Genomic DNA, 13,807 nt, shown 5'->3' with positions numbered 1-13,807 from the left:
CTAATGCCATACACAGGAAGTTGCACAACACCCATTTGAACACTCTATGATACTGAGAGCACCAAAATCACGCATTCAAATCGTAAACCTCAACACAAAAATTGCAAACTGTACTTATTTGCATTAAAAAATGGTTTGCTGTGCTGTATTTTTATTTGCATTAAGAATGTGTAATCATTTCTGTTGGTGCACATTTAGGGGATGAAGGAAGACAAGGTTAGGGAACTCTTCCTCATTTTACCAGAGGAAGTATGTGGCTGTGTGCTGTTTTCAGTAGACCAGCACTCAGTTTAGATAAGCCTGCAGAGCAGTGCAGGCCACTCACAACACAACTGCTCTTACTGCTGGCACTTCGGTCTGAGACCAGGGCAGTATTTCTTTACTCTGAACCACCTGCTTCAACTGCAGCCAGCCAGAACTGAAGCTTTGCCCTCTGGAGGAAACATGGATATTTAACTGCTTCAAGTGAGAGGTAAGAAAACTCATTTATGTACCTCGCATATTTCTGTTAGTGTGGAGTGGGAAATAAAATTTTTGACATTTATACATTTCACTGCAGGGAAAAAGAGTGTCAAGTGTAAGGATGCTGTTTGGTTCTGATCCATTTAGTTACTTCCAGTAATCTCCCTCTATCCATGGTTTGATTTGTCATGTTTACAAAATATTACATTAAGAATTTATAAGAAATAAAAAAAATGTGCACACACCACCATTAGATGTCATGTTGAGGTTGGTTAAAGGATGATGAGACCCAAACAAACATGGCAATCTATGGCTATGATTAAATTGTTCATGTGTTTTAAACATCTAACAAATATTTATATAGGTATAAGTAAATAACCATAAAAAGATCAGGAAAAAATAAAACAGTTCAATGCTGCATATACTCAACTATTTGCTTGTATTGTAGAAATGCAAGTTAAATATTGACATTGTCAGGAAGACGTTTAGTGGAAAATAGTGTTAGACTTGGGCTCTCCGCAGCTTCCCTGTTCTATTTTTTGATAGAGATAACACATTAGCTGAGAGGAAGTTGCAAAATTTTAACAGTTGTTGCATTAGCTGTTGGACTATCAGATGCTAAACTCATACTGAAATGCACATTTAACATTCCAGCATCTGTAGAGCTGCGGCCTCTAAACGGCCATCATGGGCAATGTGATGACGCAGGAAAAGACAAACCCAGAGCCTAACAACTTTGACACCATGTTTAAAGGTAAGCTATGGTTCGTCACCTGATGTATGGGAAGTCTGTTGCTTAAATATTTATTAATATGAGATTATTTATACTGTTTATTAATCTACATTTACAGACTGTGACAGTCTTGTGGTGCTCACTGATTACCCATGTCGAGACATTAGTGAACCCATCTTTAGGATAGGGGACAAACTCAAAGGTCTCTCTGAGTAAGTATTCTTTCAGTGAAATACAATGTGTTTGATGCTATATAACAATAAATGCCTGCTAATATATAATGCATCAGCAGTTTGTGAAATGCATGTTTAATTTTCATTTTAATTAATATTAATATACACATACTGTATATGTATATGCATGCACCCCATAAAATTACTTTTTATTTACTCGTCAATGCTTTATAGAGATGGTTGCTGGTGGAAAGTCCGTTCTCTTCAAACAGGAACTGAGAATTACATTCCAAGTAATTATGTGGCAAAGGTTTATCATGGGTAATTTTAGACTAATTATCCTCATTGATGTATGTTTCATGATGATCCTAGAAATATATTCCCAAATTCAAAATAACATCTGGACAGAATACAATAAGTACTGAATGATAAATGACGCTAGAGACAATTTCCTGTAATCTCGTTCAGAATATTATAAAGTCTTTGTTATTTACAGTACCATTCAAAAGTTTGGGCTCGGTAAGTTTTTTTTTTCTTTCCAAATGAAATCTCTTATGCACAGCAAGGCTGCATTTATTTGATCAAAATAAAGAAAACAGTAATGTTGTGAAATATTATATAATTATTATATATATTATAAAATTATAATAAGCAATTTTAAATAATTTTCTATGTTAATTAAATGAATTAAATGAATCCTCATTGTCACATGATCCTTCAGAAATCATTCTAATATAATGATTTGCTGCTGAAGAAATATTTTTTATGATTTCCATTGTTGAATACAGTTGTGCCGCTTTTGTCGAAAACATCATTTTTTTCAGGATTAATAGAAAGTTTTAAAACAGAGCATTTATTTACAGCATTTATTTGAAATATATATATATTTTTTATTTTTATATTATTAATGTCTTTACTGTCACTTTTGCTTAATGCATCATTGCTGAATACTAATAATTTCTTTAAAAAAAAAAAAACGATTACTGACCCAAAACTTTTGAATAATAGTGAACATCTTTTGATTCTATTGAATACAGTTTATAAACCATATCACGTGAAAAAAATTTAAACATTATTCACGGAGAACATTGTTATTTATATATAAGACCTTCAGTTATACTGAATTGTGAAGTCATTGTTTTCAGTTGTTAACATCATTTCCTCTTTACTATGTTATGTTTCTAAAGATGGCTGTTTGAGGGGATTAGCAGGCAGAAGGCAGAAGAGCTTTTGTCATTGCCTGGTAACGGTGTTGGATCATTCCTTATTAGAGAAAGTCCGAGAGAAAGAGGTAAGTGTCTGGACGTGTCTTCATACTAACCACAGAAAGTTTTCCATTCACACACATTACAGCAATAAGTGTCAGTGCAAGTGAAAAAGACATTGCTATCATAACTGCTGTTCCCTGCAGGTGTATATTCTCTCTCTGTGAGACACAGGATCATAAAGCACTATAAAATATTCCGTCTGACAAATAGCTGGTACTACATCTCCCCAGGGCTTACCTTTCAGTGTCTGGAGGACATGGTCAATCACTACTCTGGTGAGAGCTAAAGACAAAACTCTGATGTTCTCCTTGTAATGTGAAATTAGTATGTGATACATTAATGCTAATGTATTGTGGTTTTTCCTCAGACTCATCGGATGGTATATGTTGTGTTCTCAGCGCTCCGTGTCTGGCTCTGTCCAACCCTGCCCCGAGCACAACCCAGCAAGCGCCTCCTGTGGTAATGCGCCGTAACTTGGATTGGAAGAAAGTGAATAAGTATGTCTCTGTCTTTTTAGATCCTGCTATGCATTTCCTCCATTTGCTGAGCTTGTATAGAATGATATGGTATGTCTCCACATGAATAGGTCACAGCGGATGAGCCCAAGAGAGCTGGATAATGCGGACAGCAAAGATAACATGATGAGCTACGGTGTGAGGAGCAGCATGGCCGCCTATCTGTCTTTAACACAAGTACCTGAGCTAGAGAACGCCAAAGGCCGAAAGAAGAAGAGCAAGTCTGTCTACGTGATGCCTGACCACAGTAATATAAAGGAAGATGAGGACTATTAGCTCATGAGCGTAGACTTTTAATCTTTTAATTTTAACCAACACATTGCTATGGACTGTAATATTTTTGCACTGGGTTAAGCAAATCTTTCACATACATGACCAGGTCACTTTTCTATGGAAGCCGTTTCTGCCACTTCTGAGTTTACATCTCACAATTCTACGTTTACATTTTGCAATTCTGACTTTTTTTCTCCGAATTCTGAGTTAACATCTCATTATCCAGTTTTTTGTTGTTTGTGATATGGAATAAAAAAAAAATTCTCACAATTCTGACTTTTTTTCTTGCAATTGTGAATTAACATCTCGCAATTCTGACTTTTTTTTCTCAGAATTATGAGTTTATGTCTCATAATTCTGAATTCTCAGACAGATCAATTTGTCAGTCAGACAAAACTGTGAGATAAAACGACACAGTTACCTTTATTGTTTCATTTATTTTTATTTTTTAATTATGTGATGGAAACTGGCTTCCATAAATTTCACCCTAAAATCAAATAGAAAAAAGTGATTCTTTTTATGGTGGTTTTTCACATTTACTGTAATGTGTTTGGATGTTTTACTTTTGAGTATTTTTTTTTTATTTAAATTAATCTCAGTGGTGAGACATTAGATTCTTAATAATGTATTTTTTTAATGATTATTTAAAATAGCATATATAAAAGGCAATACAACAAATACTACAATTAAATATATAGATTAACATTTGAATATATAGAATATATATAAGGTAAATGAAATTTATTTTTTTAATTTTAGGGTGAAATATGACCCAGACATGTTCCTTATGAGCTTTTGTGAGATTCACCCATATGCAATTTCAGTATGTTTCACTATTAAAGTAAATCAAGAAAAATGTTGACACACTACTTTTTTCTTGATTTACTTTATATAGCCAAGCACCAAAGATGTGCATGCTTTTTTTTTTTTCTTTTGTTTTCTTTTTTTTACTTTTGAACTTCACTGTGAGGCACACAGTTTCTTCTTTAAAAACACTGAAGCCAAAATGTTACTAAATAATGCAGCAATAGAATGTTACAGGAACAAGTTTTACAGCAATACTTGATGCAACGTTTTATGAATATTTGTAGGTGTGTGTAAATTCGTAAGCACTTATAATTTAATGTACATATGTCTTTATCAAAGAGACACTGTTTTCTTTCTTTAAACTAGTAGGTGGCATGTTTAATTAAATGGAGACTTTTTCTTATATTTTAGTCTTTCCTTTTGCAGTGTATTATTTTGTTTATTGTTCTTCTGGACATGAAAACCTTTGAAAATGGTCACTGTTTAATATTTAACATCTGAACTGCAGTGCAGAATATTGAGCATCTGTATCTAAACAGCCACACAAACAAGCATCTCAATATCATGGCTTTGTTTGGCTCATGTTGTGTTCATACAGTGCATTGCAGTGAAATCTTAATGCTAACCATATGGAGTGTTAATTAGAGGCATTTATTGCTATCAAACATTTAGCTCATGCAACACAAGCAGGCCGTAAAGAGAGCTGAAACAAAGGCATTAGATTAAAGACTAATGATTACACTAACCTTTCATCATCTAGTGGTTTATTGTTGCAATAAATGTAATAGTCATTTCACAATGGCTGTGACATTTCAGTTCACACAAAAATTGCATTACCATTAATATTCAGCAAATATAGGAGGCAGATTTAGCAATAACTGTGACATGGTTTTTAATGTCAATCAAGAACATTTCCCCCCAAATTCTGAAAATGTTATGTATCCAAAATTTGAATGTTTTATTTTAATTTAGACAATTCAGATGCACTACAATTTCTTTATATTATACATCATTAACAATGATAAAATAGTAACTATTGTATTTTTAGTAAATAATGAACTTGGTTTGATTCACACTGACAGATTGTGATGATCTAAATGAACATTTCACATGTTTATGCATCTGAATCTGGGTAATATACAAACAAGTGGTTTTGCATACTTTCCCACAAAATAAACAGACTCAACCTTCTACACAAAAGCCAACACTATACCCTTGTGTTGTATATCTCAGCTTGTTTTATGGAAAGATCACAACTACCTCTCACGTGGTCAGCTAGTTGAAGAAAGCCACAAGTATCTAAAAATAGCCTTGTGCTTGCTGTTTTATCAGATTGCACTTCAAGTATGCATTTTCTGTGTTTTGTGACACATAGGTTGTATAAAAGCATATGGAGCACACATTTGGTTGTGCATGGTTGGTTTGATGTAAAAAAAAAAAAAAAAAAAAAAGAATAAATAAATAAATATATATATATATATATATATATATACATATATATACTGTTTTACAGGCCTTCTCCTGCTGCCACTTTAATAGACATTGTAATTTACTGTTGTCAATTAATCAGTGAGTGATCTCAACTGATCGTCGAAAAATTGTTGCCAGAAATCTGTATAGGCTCACAATATAAAGAGGTCAAAATGCATATAGCATGTGTTAAACATACCATGCCAAAGGTGGGAGGAGATCAAAGATGCAGATCAAAGGTAAATCTGAAACCATAATACTCCATAAAAAATCATAATAAGTGCCAGTGAACACATGGCCAGAAGGATGCATGTCTGAGACAGATATTTCCCATATAGCAAGCCAAAGTAAAGCATGTTATCTCTCTCATTTAGGATTCTGAAACAACAACTAATGCTGCTCTAGCATTAGATATTATCATTGTAGTAGTTTTAAGACTGGTAGAGCTGTTTCTGGACTTCGTTCCTAAACAGTTGGTATAACTAGAGCTGGACCCCAAGGGCAGGTTTCCTTCAGATGGGATGGATGTGGTAGATGAAGATAAAAACCTCTTCTTTTCTGCTGTGGTAACATCTCTAACATCTGTGTAATGATCTAACAGGTCTCTGGATCAAGCAAAAACACCAAAAGCAGTATGTGGCGGTTTAGGCCTTTGATTATAAAAACATGCACAGGTCTGCTCTTCCTTTGACTGTGAATAAGAATAGAGCCAGTGTTGAACTTTGTCATTGAACATAATATGTTTGATGTAATTTAGCCTCCAGCCCAGCTGTCTTCACCTTAGGATGGACCCTGGCATAATATAAAAAAAGGTGCATGGAAATGCTTTTTATGATGGGAGGATCTCTTTTACACGTGAAGCTGTGTATTTTCATGTTAAAATATCTTAAAACTTAGCCAAGTAAATTTAATGAACAGGCTATGTGTTGTCACAACAAAGATTTAACAGACTGTTTAAAAGCTTGAGCGTATGGGTATGAAGACCAGAAATTATATTTACATGCAGTTTTGTGCGTCACCCAATTTATATACAGCTTCCATTTATTTTGTCATGTATATGGAGAGAGTCGTACTCAGACTGCAGTTTTGGTCAAGTAGCTAAGTGTTGGCTCTGACAGCCTTTTATTTGAAAAGCTACAAATACATGTCTCTCATGCAATGCTATTTAAAAAGTATCATATGGCGCCGCAGATGGCAGCTATTGTGTGTTGCTCTTCAGTGTTTGTACTGTTTTTGTTTATTTTTCCTGTTTTTTGTTACTCAAATGCCATCAGTTTTACCAGGGATGACCTGCTGAACATTCGGTAGAACACACCACAAAATCTTTTACCGGATTTTGACCACTCGGACATTTTGCTGGACATTGTAGTTGGCGGAGTTGACTCTGGTCAAACGCTTCAGGAGGCACAGACGCTGCCCTGTGTTTCACGGAAACCTGGCTAAATGGCGACATACCGGACAGCGTACTACATCTGCCTAACTTCACGCTGTTCAGAGCAGATCGCGACGCGGAATCAACGGGGAAATCGCGCGGCGGGATGTGCTTTTACATCAATGAGAGGTGGTGTACAGATGTAACTGTGTTAAAGAAGATGTGCTGTTCAGATCTAGAAACGCTCTTCATTAACTGCAAGCCGTTCTATTCGCCACCGCAAGAACTGTTAAAAGATGGACTAATGAAACAGCGGGATTTACAAGCCTGTTTCTCTCTCACTGATTGGACTGTTTTTGAAAATGCTGCCACCGATCTGGACGAGCTCACAGAGACTATAAAATCTTACATCAGTTTCTGTGAGGATATGTGCATTCCAACCAGGACTCATTTAACCTACAACAATGAACCAAATGACAAACCATGGTTCACTGCAAAACTCAGACAGCTCCGTCAGGCCAAAGAAGATGCTTACAGGAATGGGGACAGAGTCTTGTATAAAACAGGCCAAATACACACTGGAAAAGGAGATCAGAGTGGCAAAGATGAATTATTCCGATAAGTTAAGGAAAAAATTATCTTCCAGTGATCCTGCTTCAGTGTGGAAAGGTATGAAGGATATCACCAGTTACAAGTCACCATCCCCCAGCGCTCTGGAGAATCAACACCTGGCAGACGACTTGAATGACTTTTACTGTAGGTTTGAAAAAACAACCCATACCCGTCCTGAACACCTCTCCACACAACCATTAACACCTACAGCAACCTTCCTCTACCCCACACCTACAATTCAAATCAGTGAAGATGACATGTGCCAGATCTTCAGAAAGAACAAAAGAAGGAAAGCACCAGGCCCAGACGTTGTATCACCAGCCTGCCTAAAAACCTGTGCTGACCAGCTGGCCCCCATCTTCACACAGATCTTCAACAGATCACTGGAGCTGTGTGAAGTCCCCTCATGCTTCAAACGCTCCACCATCATCCCCGTCCCAAAGAAACCCAAGATAACAGGACTTAATGACTACAGACCTGTGGCTCTAACGTCTGTGGCCATGAAATCATTTGAAAGACTGGTTTTGGCTTATCTGAAGGACATCACCGGACCCTTACAGCTCCTTAGGGCTGCGTGCTCTCCCCACTGCTCTTCTCCCTCTACACCAACGACTGCACATCTAAAGACCCCTCTGTCAAGGTCCTGAAGTTTGCAGACGACACCACACTGATCGGCCTCATCCAGGATGGTGAGTCTGCTTACAGACACGAGATTAAGGAGCTGGCTCAAAACTGTGGAGATGATCGTGAACTTCAGGAGAAACCCCCCTGCACTCCCCCCACTCACCATCATGAACAGCACTGTGACTGCAGTGGAGTCATTCAGATTCCTGGGCACCACCATCTCTCATGACCTGAAGTGGGACAATCACATTGACTCTATTGTGAAAAAGGCCCAGCAGAGGTTGTACTTCCTTCGCCAGCTGAGGAAGTTCAACCAGCCACAGGAGCTGCCGAAACAATTCTACTCTGCCATCATCGAATCCGTCCTCTGCACTTCAATAACTGTTTGGTTCAGCTCACCTACCAAATTTGACCGAATCATTGGAACAACCCTCCCCACTCTCCAAGAACTGTACTTATCCAGAGTGAGCAAAAGGGCTGGCAAAATCACTCTGGACCCCTCACATCCAGCACACTCCCTCTTTGAACTGTTACCGTCTGGTCGACGCTACAGAGCTCTGAGAACCAGAACAACCAGACACAGAAACAGTTTCTTCCCTCAGGCAATCCATCTCATGAACACTTGACAATAAAACGCCGAACACACAACTCTATTATTTATTCACCACACTTGCTTATTTTTTTATTTATCAAATTTTTTTCATTTCAAATTTGCACATATCAAACCCGTACACCATAATTGTCTATATAATATATTGTGTTTTTGCTGTTTTGTACATTGCCTATTTGGATATTTGTATTATTCTTTATTATCTGTGCTGTTGCTGTCTTTCTGTTGCACTGTGGAGCTTCTGTCACTATAACAAATTCCTCGTATGTGTAAACATACTTGGCCAATAAAGCTCATTCTGATTCTGATTCTGGTAGCAGATAAGTCACGTCTCATGTCTACAAGTGACAGAACACAAAAAAACATGTTTTAAAATGTAAGGATGAATAATAGATGCCCATAAAGTTATTTTCTATGTGATCAGTGAAACATCACATAGAATAGTGCTTCCATATAGTTTTCCAATTAATCTCAAATGTGGCGTGACCTAACTATCCTGACATTTCCATTATACTCAAATTGCTTGCAGGTTGCATTCACTTAATGTGAGACTGAACATTACATAAATGTTGCTTTGTTGCTACTTTTCAGCACAATTTAAATGGAGAATAAAAGACAATTCCAGGGCCACTCCTTTTTCTGGCATAAATAACCAGATATGTTTTTTTATTTTGAATGTATTTCTGCAAGTATTTGTGTCTAGATGGAGGGCTTTCAAGGGTTCAGATAGAGCAATGTGAACTTTGAAGATGAAATATTCTGTCATATGTGTGAGAGTTATAACTCTTCCCGTACAGGGGAAAGAGAGCATGTATCTAGGAGTATTCATTGGAAAGGCACATTTAAACACTTTTCCTCCCGTTTGAGGAAGCAGATGTGTTCCGACAAATCATAAATAAGCCTGAAACAAAAACGGGTGCACTGCTGTACTACTTGCACATATTGTAACACTTGCAGAAGTGAGTGAATATGCTTACAGAGTATTTACGTATATACTTCCTCTCTGTCAGGCATCTATATTGGTCGAGGTATCTTATGCTTCACATAATGGACTTGGCTCATTTGCTAAACTGAGGAACATTCTCAGTACATTCTTAACACAGGTTAAGAAAGCCAGGCAAAGACTGTACCATCTGCGACAGCTGAGGAAATTCAGGGTCTCACCAGCAATCCTGAAAACTTTCTATTCAGGGACCATAGAAAGTGTATTGACTCAGTGCATCTCAGTGTGGTATAGAAACAGCTCCAATCAGGACTCCAAAGCACTACAGAGAGTTGTGAGCTTAGCTGAGCGCATCTCAGGGTCTGCTCTCCCCTCTCTGCAGGACATCTACCTCAAACGCTGCAAAAGTAGAGCTGTTAAAATCATCAAGGACTCAGATCACCCTGGTAACCATCTATTCACTTTGCTTCCATCTGGTAAGCGTTTCCGTAGCCTGATGGCAAAAACTGAGAGACTTAGGAGGAGATTCTTCCCCAGGCCATCAGGCTCCTAAACTCTAACTCTGTGTCATAACATCACATGACTCCATGTAAATATCACCTATCAATAAGCTACTCATAATTTTTTCTACCTCATATTGCTGCTATTTAAATTTCCCTGTACAACTTTTTGCACATTCCTCTTTATTACTATCTAAGTCAACAACATACTGACCTGCACATTTATATTTATATTTTTTATCTTTTATTTAATTTTATTATTATTTTTTTTTCTACTTTTCTTTTTCTTAATATTTGTATACTTTATAATTGCACTGTCCTTGGAGCGGACCTGACCTACATTTCACTGCTGGTTATACTCTGTATAATTGTGTATGTGACAAATAAAAATCTTGAATCAGTATAAGGAACATCCTCTAAGCACCCACTCAGAGATATTTTTTTGCAAAGCAGATATTTCATTAAAATTAGAACATGGGTCTTAGAACATTTAGATATTTATAGTTTTCTTTTTTAAACAACTAATATCGATACTCAAATAATATCACTTTGGTTTTGGGAATCAACAATATTGCTCTTAAATGTGCATTTTAAAGTGATAGTTCACCCAAAAATGAAAAGTCATTATTTGCTTTCCCTTATGTCTTTACAAACTGATAAGGCAAGACTTCTACTAAGCATAAGGAGTTGGAGGTTGTCACTGCAGCCAAGTATGCATGGTGAGTGATGCAGGGTTTAGTTTAGTAGTTTATGGCAGGCAGGTGGAACTCTTTTTGAGCCAACAATCTGTTTTCTCTTCATCATCTGAGATTTGGCCTGTGTCACTCTGTTCAATTCATCATCAACAGTGTTTTTGTCTCGACGGGAACTCAAACTTTAGGAAACATCTCAAGTGTTTGGAACTGATACTGTTCTTGATAAGGGCATTTGGAAATTGTAATAATACTGGATGTAACTAATTTAATCTAAATATGACTATTGAACTGGCATTTTCATTATAGATTTGAGAACTACAGTCAAACCAAAAATGATTCTGACAGAAGAAATAATTGTTTATATGTTTTTACTAGTGGGTGCAGGACATTATAGTTCATAAATGTAAGTGAAGTTAGCAAAATAAAGTGAATTGTGACATATTATACACAAAAATGCTTCATACAGTGGACTACCAGTAAAATTTGGGATCAAAAAATATTCAGAACCTTTGATCTGACGATGTTTTGCCTAAGTGTACTTTCTTTAATTGCTCATGCAACCATTTTACAACCATTTAAGCATTGCTTGGTAAGTGGTTGACCTAAATTGTATTATCTAATTGTGTACTTAAATTTAACAGCTGAATAATTTTTGCCTGATTGTAATCCATTACATACCTTTCTATCTAAGTTATCTGACATTATCAAGATGAATTTGTTCTGACAGTTTAACTCTAAGTTCTTGTCATATTTTATCACCATTATCTAAACTATAGCGAATCAACTGTGATTATAATGTGAGAAATGTTGAAGGTGTCTGAATAAAATTTGGTTTGACTGTAGTTAATATGCTTAATTTACTGTACACCATAGTGAATAATTAGATGGTAATATTGTGATCAGTATAAGACAGAGAACATTTTACCCAGAGTCAACTGTCTTGACATGATATTTTAAAGTACGGAAACTTGGTGGCATCTGAAACTTCAGGGCCAGAGAAGGTTATTATTTGCCTGTCTAATTATGAATTACGTTGTAGATGTGCTCTTGCTGTGCATGTTTTTTTATATATGCGGTATATATAACCGCATATTCGGTTCACTTCCTATATGTGTATAAATATGATCCTCTAAACATTGTGTTTGCCACTGGTGAGGTGACATAACGGTCTATGATTAATTCTTTTGGTATTTGATCAGTAGTTATGATAGAAGAACAAGATATGAAATTAAAAGATGTGCCATAATCCATTTTAATACAAGAGTCTGTAAATAATCAATGACCTGCTGTGATAAAAGGGCTGATTTACCTCCATGGAGGTCAACATCACCACATTTCAGTAAATTCTCCAATTACAATTAAGAAATCATGTAATTCTTCAAATGAAGCACAAATGAAAATGCTATTATGAAATAACCTTAAGGCAGCGAGCCATGTAAACTTCACTTTGGAAGTATCAGAGACAAGTTTCCACATAAACCTTCATATTACTTATTTCCCAATTGGCAATGCTGTCACATAACCGGAAGCATTCATATTTTTACACTGGATAAATTAATTCTGATATATTTTCCATCTTTCCACACACAGCCATTTCCCTTTGAGATCTGCTAATCTATCAAAATGCCAGAGTCCTGTTTGCAAACCATAGGACTGCACATACATATTAGTCTGTCTATATAATATTATACTTGCACATAAAATATTAGTCAAGATGCTTCAATATTGGTCTACACTAAACTATTTTTCAGGAGAATGGACTGTAATCAAATTAGTTGCATAACCTGTAATGACGAGTGCAATTTAGCTACTAGATTGAATACACCTGTAAAGAAAATAAATTATGCCTGTTTTCAGCAACACGGATTATTAAAAAAATTGTGTTTACATTGTTTCGTTGACCAGTGATATCCTCAAACATATAACGACACCTAGTGGCGTTGGTACAGTATCACACAAAAGCAAACGTTTTCAATGTCAATGTAGAAATGCACTAATGCCCTACATAATTAGTCTGACGTGATTAATTTATTCCACAAGCGAAGGTGTCCACAGGTGAGTTAAAGGCAGGAGTATGTGGCTGGTCATGTGACCTCAACATGAGGCAACCCACTCCACAGCTATTATTAGGCTACTGATAAGAACTGGAGTCTTGTGAGTGTATGTGACTTTAAACATATATTTCAAACACCTTTTTGTGTGTATCTGTATGTAAGAAACACTGTCACAAAACATTGTCATCAACTCAACTTTGATTTCTAAATGTGACTCAAAACAGGAAAGCAGTGACACCATGTGGCACTACTAGACAATTTTGCAATATAGCACATTAAATATAGGCTATTGTTTATCTAAATTAATTTATTGTTAATTTATCAAAGTACTTGCTTAGTCACCAAATGTACAGTAACTCCATATTCTATACATCATTTTCTGATTTCTGCTCTTATAAAAAGAGCCAACACCGAATGGAACAGAGGTTAAGCATTTTAGATTTTTAACCGGAAGAGGTTAACAGTTTGAAGTTAAAAATGTCTTAATGAGATAGATTTGTTTAAATCGCAGTACACATGAGTTATGTGAATTACTTGTGGATAATTGTAATGCCTTTATCAGCTGTTTGGACTCTTTTTCTGATGGCACCCATTCACTGCAGAGAATCCATTATTGAGACACTCATCTACATCTTGGATGTCCTGAGGGCGAGTACAATTTCAGCAATTTTTTCTTTTTTTTGGTGACGCATCCTT

The 13,807-nt window shown here is 36.2% G+C and overlaps 1 protein-coding gene across 2 annotated transcripts; it reads left to right on the top strand.

Annotated features, from left to right (window-relative positions):
- Positions 1-280: 280 nt before the first annotated feature.
- Positions 281-5,427, top strand: LOC306847149 (src-like-adapter). 2 transcript variants are annotated; one of them, XM_079380949.1, is made up of 8 exons: positions 288-472; positions 1,117-1,216; positions 1,314-1,407; positions 1,603-1,689; positions 2,556-2,659; positions 2,780-2,911; positions 3,004-3,133; positions 3,223-5,427. In XM_079380949.1, exons 2-8 carry the CDS (start codon positions 1,150-1,152, stop codon positions 3,425-3,427), a joined length of 819 nt encoding a protein of 272 aa, XP_079237075.1. In that variant the 5' UTR covers positions 288-472; positions 1,117-1,149; the 3' UTR covers positions 3,428-5,427. The 2 variants fall into 2 exon arrangements, with proteins under 2 accessions (XP_079237076.1, XP_079237075.1); XM_079380950.1 differs by lacking the exon at positions 1,603-1,689 and having other exon boundaries at positions 281-472; positions 3,223-4,973.
- Positions 5,428-13,807: the final 8,380 nt, after the last annotated feature.

The sequence above is a fragment of the Barbus barbus genome, assembly GCF_936440315.1.
Source record: "Barbus barbus genome assembly, chromosome: 27".
Lineage (NCBI taxonomy): Eukaryota > Metazoa > Chordata > Actinopteri > Cypriniformes > Cyprinidae > Barbus > Barbus barbus.
This window is presented reverse-complemented; position numbering and strand designations above follow the sequence as displayed.

Excerpts from the sequence above, each read along its gene's own strand:
- LOC306847149 (XM_079380949.1), top strand. The coding sequence starts at position 1,150 with ATGGGCAATGTGATGACGCAGGAAAAGACAAACCCAGAGCCTAACAAC. Across the intron at positions 1,408-1,602 it reads AAACTCAAAGGTCTCTCTGA|AGATGGTTGCTGGTGGAAAG; the intron begins GTAAGTATTCTT and ends AATGCTTTATAG. Across the intron at positions 3,134-3,222 it reads GATTGGAAGAAAGTGAATAA|GTCACAGCGGATGAGCCCAA; the intron begins GTATGTCTCTGT and ends CCACATGAATAG.